Source organism: Saccoglossus kowalevskii, chromosome 7, assembly GCF_978046115.1.
Source record: "Saccoglossus kowalevskii chromosome 7, keSacKowa6.1, whole genome shotgun sequence".
NCBI classification, from domain to species: domain Eukaryota; kingdom Metazoa; phylum Hemichordata; class Enteropneusta; family Harrimaniidae; genus Saccoglossus; species Saccoglossus kowalevskii.
The window spans coordinates 11,004,094-11,023,726 of record NC_140647.1 but is presented as its reverse complement, the minus strand read 5'-3'; the positions used below and the strand labels follow the sequence as shown (position 1 = coordinate 11,023,726).

The following is a 19,633-nucleotide window of genomic DNA, read 5'->3' as shown; positions in this document are numbered from 1 at the left end:
TCTATTTATAAAAGAGAAATTACAACGTGTGTAATTTGTCAACAAATTATTATCATATTTTTTGGCATTTATTACTACAATGAAGGATGTGAATGTTTTATTTACATATATTGTCTTATTGTGTTAAAGCCTCAAAAGTTGAGGTAGTAAAATGACCTTTCTGTCTATATTGGAGTCTGACAAAAACTGAATTTATATATGAATGTGGATGCAAGATGGTGTTATTGTAATATTTGTGCAAACCTTGGACTTGTGACTGAGCAGTCCAGGTATTTATCAAATGTACATGCATATGTGCTAAATTACTATAATTACACTACACTACCATAAATAGTTACTGATGAAGTTATGAACTCAACAGTGAAATTTTTTTTTTTTTAATATAATTTGGTTAATGGTAGTTTGTATTTTAGCAATAAAATTTGGTCACATCTGCATCTTTCAGGAAAATTGTAGTAGTTATTTTGAAATTCTTGAATTGCTGTTTCAAAGAAATGGAGCTCATTCGAGGTACGTGCGCCCTCATAAACTAACTTGCACAAGGCTTTCGTTTCTGTATAAAATGGCCTGTGATGTCCTCCCGAAGCACAGTTTCTAGTGGTGGACTGTATATTTTTAGTGCTAGATATGTTATGGATTGTGGATCGAGTGAACATTTGCCGACAACTAAGATAAACAATTCTATTTAAGTTTTGCTGTACACATATCGTAAATAATATCACTCGAGTACATAATTTAAATCGGACTTTCCAAAATGGCTGCTCCCGGATTTCGACATCTGACCGAACCTAACTACGGAAAACCTCCAAAATCTCAATCAAAGGTGAGTTGCGCTCATTAAAGATGGCTATCGATTTAAAGACATTATTTCGTGACCCAACTTAAGATGAAAATCAGATGAACTGATATGGTTGTGTCATGGCAAAAGACGTATGTGTACAGCATGCAGCTGATCTCAGTACACGTGTTTACTGAAACATGGGCCATGTGTTTAACAGTATTTACAATGCACATACTGGTACCACAGATACTGGGGGTTTATCGACAAAATTTTAAAATTGCACAAATTGATAGGAGCAGGTATACATTTTTAAAATTCATTAAAATTACAATAAACATATTCTAGAGGTATACGTACTGTAATAATAATACATAGGATCATGATGTTATAGTAATAATAATATGAGGATGTTATGAGGATACCTAAAAGTATGCGGGAGAATCAACCGTTGCGCAGCGGCGTACTGTCCGAGTGCATACTTTGTGGTATCCTCGTAATAACATTATTATTATCCATCTTTTCTTCCTAATGATACATCATGGGAATGCCGAAATCCAAAAAGTTTAGAACAGAATCAGCAAACTTTATTGTGTGGAGTCCTGTCAAACCCCGGTGGCAGCCATGTTTGTTTTTATTATTAGAGGTCCCTTACGCATGTAATAATTTCATATTTGGAATTCGCATTTCCAAATATGGTAGGATGAAAATACCCCGTAAAATACCGCAAAATTGCGCCTTGCTGTAACTTATGATGTCACGGTCACAGATGTATAATAATAATATTTATTTACTCATTAACACACCGACTTGAGAAAGTACAGCAGTAAGGTGTCAAAAACGTGATAAAGAAAAAAATTTAAGTTACATAAACTGCAAACTAGAAGGAAATAAAAAGATGATAAAATGTAACCAAGTACCAGATAATACTAAATTATGGAAAATAATCACTTGTGGATTGATAGGGATTGTTGTCTGACACTGAAGCTGTTCTGTATAAATTTGGCAACTGGAATAGCAGTTGGTGCTCATTAGAATTCTGAATTTTTTATCATATGACATGTTGACGAAATTGTGTTTGATTGTTTCTAATGTTCTGTAAGAGCATGCTTATTTTAATTTTGGCATTTATTTGTCTACTTTTTTATTATACTTTTCGTTTTTCTTAATGTTTTATAAATGATTTTTTATGATTCTTTATTATTCAATATTCATATTCATGTTTTTTTTTGAGAGGGGGGGGGGGTCTATTGCCCAAGAAAATTGGGGTGTAGTCTAATGTAGTGATAAAATGGTAATTTAAATATTAATTAAAGTGTGTGACTAAAAGGCATTTATAAATCATTTATTATAAGAACTTAGACTAATCAAATCCTCGTCAACATATTTTTCACCTGTCTATTGTTTGATACCTGTCTATTAACCTTTATAACAAACATTTATTTAAAATTGGTAACAATATCCTGAGCGCTTCAAAGGTTCAACACAATATCGAGAGTACCGGTAGCCATAGTAATTCCTGACAAGGTGTTAACTGTAAATGATTCATTACAAGGTAACAATGTATGTCTGTTTCAGGTTTTACAAGAACTTGTGAAGCCTCATATTGAGTCGTTCAATTTCATGCTGTCTGAAGGTTTGAATTTAGCCATCCAAGATATGCAGCCGGTAGAATTTGCACTGCCAAGTGGAGAAAAAGTGTCACTTTCATTTACAGTAAGTACATTATTTTGTTTTCAACTGTCATTGGGTCATTAAATTTTCATGCTGGCATTTTAATCTGCATCTTTTATTCATCTCAGGACGCATCAATTGGAGTTCCCACCGTAGCACAAGGAAACATACATGCATTATCATTAAAAGTCTACCCCACTGAGGTAAGTGACTGCTACATGTGTACTGCTCTGAATAGTTAAAGGGGAACCAATACTTTAAATAGGGGCAAGATGGCCACCGCAATTAGTATGCTAATCTGAACCCAGTCGCTCACGTGGCAGGAGCTCCGTGAAATGTGCCATTTACGATGTTTAGAGATCAAGCTGTGATTCCAGATACATTTTTACCGGGCATGAATACGTACGCTAGTGATTAGTCATTACACTCATCTGGTTGGGCTTTTGATGTATAAATGTCGATGTTTTCGGTCGAAACATGCCGCGACAAGTAAAAATCATGAGTTTAAAATGGCGGCTAATGTATGCAAAATGCCTGTCAATCACAGTTTGAGTAAGCGAGCATAATAATCATTCATTTACTTAGTGGTCAGAGGCGGAGTTAATTACCCATGAGCACTTGGTGCAATCCATGGGATTGAGCAGTTCCCCTGTAACTCGCATTGCAAGAGTTATAATAAAATAATGCCCATTGCAAATTTTAAAAATAAATTGCAGCTATTATAACTTTTAAAAATGCTCTGCAAATCTGATATTTTGCTGAATGAAAGATTCTATCAAATAAATGACTACAACATCGACTTCGCAGTAAGAATTGTTTCCATTAACTTTGTGTTTTTTTTTCTATCGTGTTAATTCCTACTTTGGGGGCCATTTTGGATTTGAAAATGGGAAAACTGCGTACAACTATGATCCATAATTTAAAAACTAGTTTAGGTGCCCCAAGAATTTAAAACATCACAATCACAAAATAAAAAGTTTCAGTGTTTACTGCTGCCCACTATAGTTGTATGCAATAATATTTTAACAAACTCGATGAAATAATTCAATGGTTAAAAAATTATTTTGAAATTCTGAAGTTGCATATTATAGAATGGTTTGGGATTTACTTCTTGCAAATTTTCACCTGACCTCATTTGAAAGTAATAATACATGTGGCTATCATCTATGTTAACGTTGTTCTCATAAATATGTGTTTTCTTCACAGTGTCGGCAGGGTGGAACAACATACAAAGCAAAAATCAGAGCCCATCTTTGCTGGAAATTGAATAATGAAGTGAAAGCCATAAAGGAAATTCTACTTGGGGAAGTTCCAATACTTGTCAAGGTAAGTATATATCAAATTATGTGGTACATGTATATAGAATAACATAGCTCATTGACACATCTAAAAACAAATACACACTTCATTGCTCAGAATCATCATCAGTTTTACAGTGAAATACATTAAAGGGTACAGTAAAAGTATCTGAGATAACTCGTTAAGTTCAATGATGCTTTATCATTTTGTTATCTTTTGAATCTCTTTCAGTCAAACAGTTGTAATTTGAATAAATTATCGCCATCGGAACTGATTAAGAAAAATGAAGAAGTGGAAGAGATGGGTGGATATTTTATTATCAATGGAATTGAAAAAGTCATTCGAATGATTGTACTTCCAAGACGAAACTTTGTGAGTTTATTTTCTCTAATTTACATCTTTATGGTGTGAAGTAAACTATTAGCGGGTTTCTAGTGCATGCGGTGCTCTTCTTGAATATCATAACAACTCTAAAATTCATTCAAAGTTGGGTCACGACATTCACTACAATAGTCCAAGAATAATCCCCACCTATGCACTATGCAAGCTACAAATCTAACATTCTGAGGAAATGATTATTACATGAGTTTCTCTTTTCTGGTGTAAACAAAATGGTGGATTTGATGATATACTCAGACAAATATTTTATAACACAGAAAATGACAATATAGATACAATATTGAGATAATATTCTTATAATATTGGGGTTTACTTTGAGAAATACGTTACCATGACACTATGAACAAAATTTGATGATGCAAATAATTAAAGAAATTTTTCGTAAACTGCAATAAATCATACTGTATGTGATTACGAAGCATGCTGTCATATTTTGAGTGTCCAATTGTCAAAAAATATTTTTCATCTTTGTGCTTTAAAATTTCCATGACAACCACACACTTATTCGGTTTCACCCTTTAACTCTATTTAACTAGCCCATGGCTCTTAACAGAGGCAGTTGGAAGAACCGAGGCAAGCTGTATACCGAGTATGGTGTGTCAATGAGATGCGTTAAACCAGACCAGACTGCCGTGGTAAGCCTATTTTTCATGGATTCAAATGAGTGTATAGGGTGATTAACCTTGGATAAGGAAAGCAGGTTTTCCTATTGAGTCCGAAATAGGTGTTCACCCAATTCAAAAACAAAAATAGTTCACTTTTCAACTACACTACCACTTTTGAGTTAATTGGCCGTATATCTCCATAAATTTGCATGATAGAAAAAGTCAGGTATTGCTTAATATGCAAACAATAAAAATGGTAATTTATGATTCAGAGTGAACAGCATATAAATAAACTGATAACTCAACTGATGGAGTTGACATATTCCTCTTCTTTATCCACAACTACATGTACACAAAAATATTTGTTGTCATGAGTGACAATTGTGTTTTTTTTCATTCTCAGAATATAATCCTACATTATCTCACCAATGGGACTGCTATGCTGTGTTTCTCCTACTCAAAAGAACAATTCTTTGTTCCAGTGGTGCTGATATTGAAAGTAAGTCTGTATAGTATACTGGTATAAATAACAATGTCAACAGTTACCTTTCATGTTCTATTTAATAATATCTGGTTAGTGGTAGTAGCACAAATGAGATGAGTGTACTGCACTCAGGTAGATCAACCACAGAGTGTTCACTCATCTCATGAAGTTTTTTCGGTAATAACATAATCCGATTTACTGGTACTGGCAGTGGCAAATTGCCTCTTTGGTTGATCAGTTGGACTTGAATCTAATTGAAAACAAAACAATTTTCTCTGATAAAAATGACACAAACATTTTCAGTTTTTTTTCGCTGTAATAATTTTGGGGAAGTGAGCCACATTTTTAACAATGATTAAAAATCTTTCACACATTAGTTATACAACTCACTGGAACAGAGTTGTCGGTTGTACGGTATCGGTACATAAGAGGTCGCTATGAATTTAATTTCTGTGGATGTTGAAGGATATATGCATGACTATGAAAGTTGCCAAATATGACTTGACATTAAACCACCAGCACTATCTGAACAGCATTGCCAGTTTCCCTGATTTTGCAAGAGTATGGAGACATTAAAACGTATTTTTGAGGAGCTGTGGTGAGGAATTCTGTTGATTGATGTACTTTGTAACATGTACATCGAGTGAAACACAAATTTTACTTCATAAATTATTGACACTTATTTAATATGGTTACACAATGTGATGTTAATTTTTTTCCGCTACATTTTAGGCATTGGTGGACACCACAGATCAGTTTATTTATGATGAATTGATGAGAGGGAAAGACAAAAATACCTACTACAAAGGGTAAGTGTTAAATATGTATTTAAGTCTGTACCGTCTATTTCATTTTTATGTACATTTCACGTCAGTAACTTCTATTGATATATTATCATCTCATTAGGTGCGTCACGTACATGTTACGCCAGATACAGACACAAGGATTGACATCACAGCGAAAAATTCTTGAGTATTTAGGTGAGATGTTCCGAGTGAAGTTAGGACTCGCTGACTGGTACACAGACAGACAGAATGGTGAATTTTTGATAAAACAGTGTATATGTGTTCATCTGACAAACAACATGGATAAATTTAACACACTAGTGTAAGTGGCATATCTAAATAAGCATTCATTTTCATTTTTTTTATAAATGTTTTCTTTTTACTTCAAGTTTCAAACCAAACCAGATATAAATTCAACGCGAGTTATGAAATCTTTAAAAAAAAACCTTTTTTTTCAAATATTTTATTATTGAGTTCAAGGTTTTTTTTGTGATTTCTAGATACATGGTGCGTAAGTTGTTTGCGTTTGCTAATGGTGAATGTGCTGCCGAGAATGCAGATAGTACGATGAACCAGGAAGTGTTAATGGGAGGTCACCTATATCTTATGTATCTTAAGGTAAGTAGAAAATATGTAATAAAGGTAGAAGCCTACTCATAATTGAAAATACACAAAATTTATATATTTTACAATAAATTGTAAGGCAATGTAAGGATATTGACTAAAAAATAGTTGGGGGTCACCAGCTTAATTTTGGAGAAAATGATGGCTATAATTTAGTGGATACATGTAGTTGCAATTTTGACAGTATTGAAATGATTTTACCATAGGTTCCTATGACTGAGATATGCCATATAGCCTGTAGCCTTGCAGCAAAAATTAGATATTGTTAATGATGGGGTACTTATTGTTGTTCTAAAATCATTTCAAAAATCTGCAGTGGGTTTTAGAAAAAGGTCAAAAAACTTCATTTTTCTTTAACATTATGTTTCATGGAATTGTTCTGAAAATAGCAATTTTCAAAAAATACTAGAACAAGTTTCCCCAAAAAAACATCACTGTAACACACAAAAGAATGCCATGGGACAATAGCTTCTTGATTTCACCAAATCAACACTTAAACACTGTCATGTGATTTATGATAAATTTTCTCAAAAATGACGTGTAAACTTTCTACCTTAATTATTCAAAACTTTGAAATAGGTCATTGTCAGTGACACATCTACCGGTAGTATTTCTTATTGTTGACATTCAATATGAACAAGATGGTTTGACTTTGTTCTCAATTTAAACACATCCATTTTAAGCATGTTTGAATATTGATTTGGAGCCCAAATATAAACATACAAATAACTAAGACAACATTTTATTAAAATTTTTTTTGTAACTGACTGTGAATATAACAAATATATAAAAATATATCTTTTGATCCTTTTCAGGAGAAAATGGTGGATTGGTTAGTATCTGTGAGATATTCAATTGAAAAACAAGCCAAGGTCAAAGGACAAAGCTTTGTCTTGAATTCAAGTAAGTTGTGGTTTGTATACTTCGTGGAATCCAATGATTTTAAATTGTGATATAAGTTGCAGTACAATTCTATACCAGTAAATATCTGTAAAATCTCTGCATATATCTTATCTGATTTATATTTTTCTAGCAACTCTGAATTCTGCAGTAGGTCGTACAAACTTATCCCACGCTGTGGAATATTTACTCAAAACAGGCAATCTGAACTCGAAGACTGGACTTGGACTCATGCAGGTTTGTGGCTTTGTTTCTGTCTTTATCATTTCTATCCTACAGATTAAGTCCTGTATTTATTATTGGACATGTACAGTGCCTTAGGGAATGTACTTCAGTTTGTGTTTGTTTTTTTTCAGACATTTTTTTTTCAAGGAAATTATGGTTATTTATAAGTACTGGATTAAACAAAAAGTCGCTGACCTAATAATTATGTCAAAATCTGTTATGTAATACAAAAAATTGTGATAATTGTTTCAATACAGTTGCTGCACCAAATATACCATTGAGATAGAGTTGAAGATTCACATGTTATCACTTGACTGGATTTAATTTAACTGTACAAATTATTGACATCATGTATACATGTAATTTATTCTATATTGAATTGTAATACCTTATATTCACAGGCGACTGGTCTAACTGTGGTAGCTGACAAACTGAACTATGTCAGATATTTGTCTCATTTTCGTTGTATTCATAGAGGAGCATTTTTCTCCGAAATGCGAACCACGTCAGTACGCAGACTTCTTCCTGAAGCTTGGGGTAAGGCACATTTCTTGCATACAGCAGTCCAGAAGTATAGAATCTGTGATAACAAATTAATAGCCATTTTGGGTGTGATGTTTTGGTAGGACGTTTTGTTTTCCAGTTACTAGTATATGTCAATTTATATGATTTTATCAATAGTACCGTAATGTACAACTTTTTATCCCATGTCATCAAGCAGAATTCTGAGATGTGAAGAAATAATTTCACCATAAAAACAAGTGTAAAAAAAAATTTTGATCATTTTTCATGTAATTTCAGACTCTTCTGGCTCTGACATCATTCTGTGATCCCATTTTGTTTTTGTTCTGGGTATTCCAAAATAAAGAAAGAATGATGAACATGAAATATAATCTTCAATCCTGCTTGATTTAATAATAAAGTTTGTACAGCATAGAGTTATCTTGCCTCATTCACATGGTAATCTTTTTGCCTCCTCCCTCTTCATCAAATTTGTTTATTGTATTACATATGTAGTCTAAAATAGCATGCTTAGGTTTATTCAGTATGACGGTAATTTGGTTTAGAAAATATTGTGTATTCTCATTTGTTATGTAGGGTTTTTGTGTCCTGTGCATACCCCTGATGGCGCACCATGTGGTCTTCTCAATCATATGGCAGCTTTGTGCCAGGTTAGTGTCATACTCTTATACATGTATTCTAGTCTGCATCACTCTAAATGTTGTATTTCTCAATACACTATCATCTGCATTGAGGTCATCAAAGATTCAAAGGAAAAAGGCTGTGCTATACTAAAAGTTAGGAGTTCAAGTTACAGGCCATTACCCTTCTTAAGTTGTACTGTTTTGGCCAACCCTTGACCTGACCATGCCCACTTTACTCCAGTTTTGGGGGCACCAAAATTGTAACCTGACATTCATGAACACTCTTTTTGCATCTTTGAGTTTGTAACTCAAAGTTTGTTAACTTCACTTTGTAACTTGGAGTTATTAAAATGTTTGTGGTAAAAACAGGATAAAAGTGGGTGTGGTTAGGTCAAAGGTGGGTTTGGTTGGGTCGAAAGTAGATGTGCTCAGGTCAAAAAGTATAACTCAATAGTGGGTGTGGCCTATAACTCGAAGTCCTAACTCAAACATTAGCTGAACTCTATAAGAAAATGGTTATGTAAATTTGATATCCATATATGGTGATATGAGTTGAGGATTTTATTCAGTGCAAGTATCATCGGTCATCCATCATTACTAGAACATATAAACCAAAACCCTGAGATGAGTTTCTAGCACTTTGACAAACTTGCTCATTTGCAATAGTAATACAGAAATGTATGCATATATGTCTTGAGAGTTGGTATCATCTCATAATTTATGTGATTTCAAATCAGATCTTCAGATATACATTTACAAATATCCTCCCATATTAGATTTATAATTTCAAATTACCATATGTATAATTTGGGATGGAGTAAAAGTGATTAAAATTTATCCTAAATTGTTAATTTACAATTAAAAGCTTCTAAAAATGAAACTGAAGTGTTTTGTCTCTGCATCATGGTTAGGTTGTAAATGATCAGCCTCAGGTATCTCACTTGTCTCGGCTACTGTGTAATCTTGGCATGACGCCAACAGATGGCCCATCACCGGGTGAACCTTCTGAATGCTATGATGTCCTGTTGGATGGCAGAGTGCTTGGGAAAGTTGACAAGGAAATGGCTGGTGAGCTGGGTAACAAGTTACGAATACTGAAAGTCAGAAAAGAACATAGAGTATGTATAATTATTTTACAGTTATTGTCGTAAAATATGTCTTATAATAACCTCCTGATATTAATGGAATACAGTATTTAACAGGCCCTTAATGACACCCATTAAACTACACACTTTATAATGATTAGATCCAGTATATCTCTATTGAATATATGTCAGAACAGTCTTGAATTACTTGCACAATATTTTAACGCTTCACAATATCAGTGAAGAAAAAGCAGTGGCCTCAAAATAAAAAATAAAAAACTTGGTGTCTGACCATTTCATTACAGGTACCTGAAATGTTAGAGGTTGTACTTGTTCCTATGACTGGTAAATGCAGTCAGTATCCCGGTTTATATCTGTTTTCATCAGTTGCGAGGCTAATGCGACCTGTTCTCAATCTTGCCACAAATACAACAGAGATGATTGGAACGTTTGAACAGGTATGAAATCTACTTAAAGGTGAATTTTGCATATTTGTATTTCTGTGTCTGTTGAGTCTATCGACTGTGAATGCAGGATTCCACATAAAATGATATGCATGCTGTTTTAGGATTGGCGTGACAAACTTGTAGTGATGAAGACAATTTAGAATTCTTGATATTTTGTCTAATGAAAGGTTCCAGCAAATAAATAAAAAATAAATTAAAAGAAGGTTGTACCCAAACTTGTTGCCATAGATACAAGGACTTTGTAATTTCCTCTTTTCTGGTTGCTGTTTTTAATAACGCAAAAAACATGAAAATACTAGTGCATCGTTCAGACTACTGTTCCCAGAAATATTTTGAAAAGTTAATTTATTGAAATTGTAGTCTTGTTTGAAGGTGATTGATTGACTTATGGCATTAACAGAAGATTGGTTATTGTTATTGATTATTGGTCACATGACTAATTGTTATTCATCTTGTCTACAGGTTTATATGAATATTGCTGTTACTGCATCTGAAGCGCATGAAGGGGTGAGTGTTACCATGGTTCCATTTTAAAAGTAATTCTTTTGTTTTCATTTAATGGAAGTCTTTTACAGTAACTTCCTATTAAAATGTGGATGCAAATTAAAACAAGAAGCTGTAATTATCTATTGGGCTGCATTCATTAAATTGTGGAAGTTTGTCTTTTTATTTACTATTTTTTGTGTCCCTGCTATCATTCCTAACATTTTTAGTTTATGGTGCTAATTGCAAGTGCATTGTGGGAACCAGTTATAAAAACCTAATCATATAATGAACAATCAACTCAAGGAATCAAAACCACAACATCCTGAGCATGTTAACCAGATTTTAGGAATACATTCAAATATTTTTCCTCTCAAGTGGTACATATATATACAGCATTCTAGTGAATGGAAATTTTGAGTTTATAAATGTTTTTTTTTATAAATAAACGGTAAACGCTTTTGATTTACCATGCATGTTCATTTCACTGTAGTGATGTGGCATTACTTTTTATTACAGTTGACTACCCACCTTGAATTAAGTGAAAGCGGTTTGCTGAGTGCAGTGGCAAGTTTAACGCCCTTTTCTGATTTCAACCAGAGCCCACGTAACATGTACCAATGTCAGGTTAGTTCAAAAAGCAAATGTCTGTCTATACAGAACCCAAGGCAATATGCTTCCTGCCTGCCTTTTGAATTGTTATTGCCATTTGAAAAAAATAAACTAAGTGTAATTATTATTTTATTTGACATGTAGCCAATTGATAAATTAACAAATAATTATATCATTTAAATTAAATTACAAACGTGTATACAAGTACATCTACATACATTACCCATGATGCATTGCAGAGAATCATAGATCATGTTTGTTGGCCTTGCATATTTATGTATTACCAGTTTGAAGGTGGATTATGGCTAATATTCTTTTTTTTTCCATTTTCTTATACAGATGGGTAAGCAGACTATGGGTACACCAGTACATACATATCTACACAGAACAGATAATAAACTGTATCGTTTACAGACACCGCAAAGTCCAATAGTTAGACCATGTTCATACGATACATATAATATTGATAACTATCCACTTGGTACCAATGCTGTCGTGGCGGTTATTTCTTATACGGTATGTAATATTTCTTGTTTGGACTCAACCATTGTGTATGCTGGGGGTGGCAATGTTAGGATTGGTGTGTGTTTTTTCTTCACATTGCGATACATCAGATTGTCATGACAACCAGACAGGAAACAATATTTACAATGTTATGCATTTATTGATTGAATTGCAGTCACAGGTTTCATGTACTTTACAAAAGATTTTGCGCTTCTATGAAAAAATGTTCAATAGAACTATGAGCAGATGTAATAATAAACTTAAGTGGTGTATTCAAATGAATGTTATTTGTATTATAGGGTTATGATATGGAAGACGCCATGATTCTAAACAAGTCATCATATGAAAGAGGGTTTGCCCATGGTACTATTTATAAAACTGAAGTGATTGATTTGAAAAAAATAAGTGGTGAAAAGGGAAAGTCAATATCGTTAATGTTTGGTGAGACATATTTCAATTTCATATTTATCATAAACTTGACTATATTTATAATAGTGTTTTTGGTTTTAATAATTTTCTTAACTTCTACTTAGTACTGAAATGTTTTTTATTTGTTGCAATATAACAAAATGAGTGAGATCTAATTGTTTTTTATTCTACCATTCATACGTAACATGCTAGTGCAAAGTAAATAAAGTGCTATAGTTTACAGTGTACTCAATAGTGAACTTATCCCTGATGTGACCATGCATAGATTACTTTAGGTCAGTTCGAATTTAAAATTGATGTTAAAAGTCCAATACAGGTGTTTAATAGTGCTAGAATTTGTGGAGAAATGATTTTCTTTCTACAAACAGTTGTTGAAAATATTTACTCATTAAATTCCTTGTAAGCGATCTAAACTTAAGGTTGTTTGTTTGTAGGGTGTTTACCTGATGACAGAAGAACAGAGGGGCATCTAGATTTGGATGGTCTTCCACCAATAGGTGCTATTATTGAACCAGGAGATCCGTTGTGTGGGTTCGTATTGAAATGATATTGATTGTACTGGGTGGGTCATAGATGTTTGTCGTCAGTGCTCCCTAATCTCATGCTACCACACCCACACTTAAATGGTTTGTCCTACCTTGCTGCTGTCCAATAGGATGAGGGAGTATAGAGTATGAACATTATGAGTCATCAGGCATCTTTTTAGGATAAACTAACTGAACAAACGATAAGACAGTGATGTTCGTCTCAGTTCATAGATGTTATGGATTTGATTCTTGGAGCCAAAAGTTTACTCAGCAGTTTAAATCAGAGTACAGTCTGCCCTGCCTTCCAAAAACCAGATATTACCGTTAGCTTTGGAAGACAGATTCACACATGTTTATGTGTGAGTAAAGTATTGACAATATAAAATATGAAGAAAAAAAATTAAAAACAAGCAGCCTGTTGGCTGAGATAGCTCCGCTGTTAGCAATGCACATTTCAATAAAGAACAGAAGATATATTAGAAAATGAACAATATGTATAGTATCAAAGCAATTAGACTTGTGGTTTTTAACAAGAAGTCGAAAATATCGCTTTTTACTAAAAATGACAAAAGTATTCATCAAAATTAGAGAATTGAAGATATCATTACAAAATGAACAAATCTGAGAGAGATCTACCCAAGGTACATATACACCAAGTATCAAAGCATTCAGGCTTATAGTTTTCAAGAAGAAGTCAAAAAAGTAAAACATTGACAAATTAGAGAATTAAAGATATCACAAAATGAACAAATCTGAGAGAGGTTCACATATAGTGCCCTATATATGCAATATCAAAGCAATCGGACTTGACGTTTTTTACAAGAAGTCGAAAATATCACTTTTTACCAAAAATGACAAAAATATCATCACGAAATAAACAAATCTGATAGATCACATGTAGTACCAATATATGTATTATCAAAGCAATCTGACTTATTCACCAAAAATAGAGAAAGAACCATCCAAGGTACTTGCATATCAAATTTGAAAACATTCTGACTTGCGTTTTCGAAGAAAAAGTTGACGACGGATGGCAACGACAGATAATCAGTTATATGGACAGCTTCGCTGTGTCAACTTTGTTAGCTTATTTTGCTGGGTGAAATGTCCAATCAAATAAACGACAAAATGGTGGCCATTTTAGATTCGGAAATATGATATAAATTCTGGTTCCTAAGTCAAATCATTATAAAGAATTATTCAGCAAAGGAAATTTCTTTGTCTCACAAATATTGTTATAGTAATATTGTAATAGTGTGCTTTAACAAACTTATGATTTCTGTTTTCACTAGATATATCAATGTTGAAACCAACGTGGCGAATACTTTATCATTTAAACACCATGAGAGAGCTGTGGTGGACAATGTCAAGTTATGTGGTAATGACTTAGGCACTGCTGAATGTCAAAAAGTGTATATCTCCCTCAGAATTCAGGTTAGTATAAGGTCAAGGGTCAAACCAGCTTGTAAAGAAGCATTTTAGCACTATGTGTAGCTGTTGCTGGTCACCATAAAACATGTCTCGGTTATAATGGAATTTGTTTTACGTTTTTCACTGAACTACTCCAATTTAAGTATTACTCAACTTTAATTTTAAGGTATAATGCAGAATACTTTGTGGGAAATACTGTCAAATGTTTAATTTTCACTGCTAGAAATGTTTTTGATGGCATTCACAAAGATGGAATTTTGACAATTCAATAACAATTTTTGTTGTCAAGTCATTAGAGAAATTTTCATTACCATAAAATGTTAGCAATTTTCACAGACTAACAAAATTCACAAAAAATTGTGTCTCACAAAATGTCCCTCTATTTTGAAACTGACACATTTCAGGTTGATTACTCAGACTGAGAATACACTGTTTCAATTTGTCTGCCAGTGATCATAGGCTTACACAATGTATAAATGATATGTTGCGTTTATGTTAAATTAGATTAATTTCCAATTTCATTAAACATATCACACCACTGTTGTTTTTTACAGAGAAATCCTACCATTGGTGATAAATTTTCAAGTCGTCATGGCCAAAAAGGTGTTTGTAGTCAACTGTGGCCAGTAGAAAATATGCCGTTTTCTGAGAGTGGAATGACGCCTGATATTATATTCAACCCTCATGGATTTCCATCACGAATGACAATAGGTCAGTAACAGAACTTTTCGTATAAAGGAATGTTTATCCTGAGCTTTTCAATTTACATATTGAAATTATTCACTGGCTCACATTACATTTAAATTATCAGACAGATTTTCAGTGGTGATCCTATGTAACAGTGGGTGGAAAAATCATCTTGAAATCATCACTATGAATTTTCCTTGGAACATTGCAACATTTCTTGGAACATTGCAACATTTCTTGGAACATTGCAACATTTCTTGGAACATTGCAACATTTCTTAGAACATTGCAACATTCCTTGGAACATTGCAACATTATTGAAACATTGCAACATTTCTTGGAACATTTCAACATTCCTTGGAACATTGCAACATTTCTTGGAACATTTCAACATTCCTTGGAACATTGCAACATTTCTTGGAACATTTCAACATTCCTTGGAACATTGCAACATTCCTTGGAATATTGTGTATGTTTTGACTTTGGTACATTCAACGCCGACAAGGCCAAGTTCCTTGACACAACCATAATCACAATGGGTGCTGGATAGTAAAAACCATGTTAAGGGAATAATATACAGTACTGTAAGAAGTAAAAAATTCAAACAAATTGAAATGCATTATAATTTTAACAATTTTATATGACTAATTACTATTTAGGTATGATGATAGAGAGCATGGCTGGTAAATCAGGATCTTTACACGGCCTCAGTCATGATGCAACGCCATTTACTTTCTCTGAAGACAGACCTGCTATTGATTATTTTGGAAGAATGCTCCGAGAAGGTGAGTTTTCAGCCACTATCCACTATTTTCATGTGTCTGCTGAATATGATCTAGGATGGTAGGTGTATTAGCTACTTTGTTCCATTTTACTTCAAATCAGCTTTTGAACTAACACATATATGTGGTTAATTCAGGACTACCATGGTACAAACTGCATTATCTGACATACTCTTTGCTAAATGCCATGAAAAAGTCATTCAGTTTTAGTCTAATTACATTTTGATGATTGTATGCACCAAGTAGGTGTGTGTGAATTTTGAGTGTGTGTGAACATGAGTAGAGGTTGCATAGTATCAGACCCGAAAACCATTCATTTATTTAATTCATGAATGGCTCGTTATAGTGTTATACTTCAAGGAACTTGAATATTTACTACTACCACCAAGAGTGTCACTCACTCTTGGTGAGTAAGTGTACCTTACAATTCAACTTTAATATGTTTTTATCAATTTGCATGGTCAATTACTGCAGCTGGATACAATTATTATGGCAATGAACGCATGTACAGTGGTGTTGATGGCAGAGAATTGGAAGCTGATATATTTGTAGGCATTGTTTACTACCAAAGGCTCAGACACATGGTGGAGGACAAATTTCAAGTGAGTTAGGGGGTTTATTTTTCCCGTAATGTAGTAATTTGCATTGTTTGCTGGTTCATGCATATATACAGACTTCATCCTTTCTTCATCATTTTCATTTAATCTGAGATGCTTACCTGATTCCGTCACACTTCCTGTTTTAGTCACCTAGGACTCATATATTGACCTTCGTTTGTCTGTCTGTATCTTCAATGGAAGCCATTTTAAATCCAAAAATGCTTCAAAATCACTCATTTCCACCATTCCAGAAGTGGATCTTAGCCGTGTGTGGGCAGATTAGGTTCATGATTTTATTTCATATAATCTTTTGTTAATAGGTTCGTACAACAGGCCCCATTGATATTCTAACGCACCAACCTGTGAAGGGCAGGAAGCGAGCTGGCGGTATTAGGTTTGGTGAGATGGAAAGAGATGCATTGCTTTCACATGGTACATCATTTCTACTGCAGGATAGACTATTCCACTGTTCTGACAGCTCAACGGTAAACTTTGTGATTCATTGCAATTTATATGATTGGATGAAATAAATTGAAAGGCGATTGCATTTCCTGTGTATATTCAACATGTCTCTCATTATTTATAAGTTTGACGTCTCCTATTACCATAACTTTAGTTTAACTCAACTTATTACAATTGCGTAACAATTTCCTGACATTCATAGCAAACCAGTCGGCAAAAAAGCTGGCAATGTTTTTGTCTTGGTGTTCGGAACAATATGGCGATGACAGTAAATACACTGAGATACCATATTAGTTGAATTAGAAATACACTCTAATAGAAATGCTTGTGAACACGGCTTCAAAACACAGTTTTTGTTTTCAAGGAATTTTAAATGCAATAGATCATTTTTCCTTAACTGTGAGATCCTGTGTTATACATGAAATCATACGCAAAACCAGAACAAAGGTTATAGTGTCATCAAAACATTGTGTAAGATTCAACAAATGCAAAAGTGTTTTGGGGTATTTCCACATTTAATAATGTTCTGTACACATTTGATGTTGTTTATTTTGATACAGTTAGGATAACTCAATGCCATATTCCCTTCTGGTAGATTTGCATATCAACATTGAGATATAAAATTGAAATTCAAGTTCAAAATCAAATCATTCAATTTTTGCGGCGGATGTTTTGTGAATGACTTCACACAATATACAAGATCTTACAGTTGAACAAAAATCACCTATTTCAATAGCATTTGTCATGATTGCAAGATTTTTAAAATAAAACTTGTGGTACAGCGTCTGAAAAAAATTTAAAAATTAACAATATTTACAGATAATTCAATTCCAACTGCATTACTTTGCTAAATGTTTTGTTGCGAATCACTATTTAGTCTATTACCTTTAAAAAAAGAAATTTCAACTGCAGTTACGCTGTATAAATACGTCTGTCTCTAATATTTATTTATTTGTTTTATTTGAACATCAAGAATGAATAATCACATAATGCAATTCCAAGTGACTTCATTGACTTCAACAAACATACTTACTTGCCACAAACGCCCTCTAGTGTTAATCTGAGGAAAATATTTTGTCACCGAGCTGCAGGAAATTTGATATATTCCAGAAACTGTAGACAGAAACAGGATGCAAGAACTAGAAATAATTTGAGACTACATTGAAACAAACATTGCTATTTGTGGGGTTGATTACTTAAATAACTTAAATTAATGTATTTAATTAATTAATTAATAAATTAACCAAAATTATTAATACATAATTAATTATCAATTTCTATCACTTTGCCTTTCTCTTTAATTCAGACCCAGCTATGCACCAAATGTGGTAGTTTTCAAGGAATTATTCAACAGAAGAAGTCTGCACTCTTGGAAGGGAGTTCTGTCAATTCATCAGGACACTGGTATTGCCAGATGTGCAAGTCAGCAGAACACATACAGCTGTTAGCAGTGCCTTATGTTTTTAGATATCTACTCGCTGAATTAGCAGCTATGAGTATTAAAACAACTTTGCAAGTCAAATGATTTGTTTTTTGTTTTTTTCATATGAATATATAGAATATATACCACTGAAATATGATTCTTGTGTATTTTTACCAGTGTAAATTTGTGCTTAAAAGCAGATATTGTAAAGGGTGTCATCTACAGACAAGAATGAGTGAAAAGTATGAGTGAATTGTGAAAAGTAGCTACCGTTAGTACAAGTGAATTTACAAGATACTAATTCGTGTATGTAAGGTGCAGACTTTGTTTTTTTAAAGGACCTACATGTTGAAACTTCAAGAAACACTCATTTCTTATTAAACACTCATTTTTCACATAATTCTCGGTTGAAAAATAGAATCGTAATGTGTTCATTAAAGCTTTACACTTGGTTTTAGTTCATGAAACAAACAAAAAATCACCTCATATCAATGATATTCCTATGCAAACATTATTCCTTTCCAGCCAAATAATTTTTATTTTTTATATATCAAATTTATTTACCTTACAGCCGTTCTGAGAATTATTCGGACAGTCAGTTAGCAAAATGACTTGCAACTTTGCAAAACACTTTGGTCTTTGCCCAATCTAGACTTGTCGGCGCCACTTGAGTGACGGGCGCGTGGTTTGGGATTACTATTTCATAGGGGTTGTCTGCTTGGTGAATTGTAAGTATTATCTAGCGTGCGTTCACAGCAACCATTCTTTATTTTTTATAATTATATTGTAATTATTTTCAGTAATTTTGAAAATCACAAGTTGGATGTTGCTTAAATCTGTCAAAAAATGTCAACTCCTCGCTCATTTTAGTCAGTTGTACCTGTTACAAAAATGGACTAGACATAATAACGGTCGTTATACGTCATTTTCAAACTGCAGTTGAAAAAGTGATTCGATCAAGGAAGGCGCAGACTTTTGATTTGACAAAATCCATCAAACCATTATAATCGAGTTTTCTGTCTGTGTATTCCTGACATACTCACAGCACCAGTAATGTAAAAACAACTTTTAGTTTGGCCCAAAACTGTCGCGAAACTGCAGCGCGTCCCGCTAAGAAACTTTACTTTGAGCCTTCCCGCTAACGACGAGTTCATTAATACCTTGGGTTACTCAACACTCGGGAGTTGTTTTGTAAATTACGCTATGTCAGGTGGACTCAGATGGG

At 33.4% G+C, this 19,633-nt stretch overlaps 1 protein-coding gene across 1 annotated transcript; it reads left to right on the top strand.

Annotated features, from left to right (window-relative positions):
* Nucleotides 1-524: 524 nt before the first annotated feature.
* LOC100372554 (DNA-directed RNA polymerase I subunit RPA2-like) lies at nucleotides 525-18,560 on the top strand. The gene is made up of 27 exons (XM_002742111.3): nucleotides 525-823; nucleotides 2,357-2,494; nucleotides 2,581-2,655; nucleotides 3,659-3,778; nucleotides 3,983-4,123; nucleotides 4,687-4,785; nucleotides 5,159-5,254; nucleotides 5,972-6,048; nucleotides 6,146-6,346; nucleotides 6,525-6,642; nucleotides 7,464-7,551; nucleotides 7,682-7,785; nucleotides 8,175-8,310; nucleotides 8,872-8,945; nucleotides 9,830-10,036; nucleotides 10,309-10,461; nucleotides 10,933-10,977; nucleotides 11,473-11,580; nucleotides 11,905-12,081; nucleotides 12,369-12,510; nucleotides 12,933-13,029; nucleotides 14,318-14,459; nucleotides 15,011-15,167; nucleotides 15,802-15,927; nucleotides 16,399-16,526; nucleotides 16,844-17,008; nucleotides 18,292-18,560. Exons 1-27 carry the CDS (start codon nucleotides 755-757, stop codon nucleotides 18,508-18,510), a joined length of 3,402 nt encoding a protein of 1,133 aa, XP_002742157.1. The 5' UTR covers nucleotides 525-754; the 3' UTR covers nucleotides 18,511-18,560.
* The last annotated feature ends 1,073 nt before the right edge of the window (nucleotides 18,561-19,633 follow it).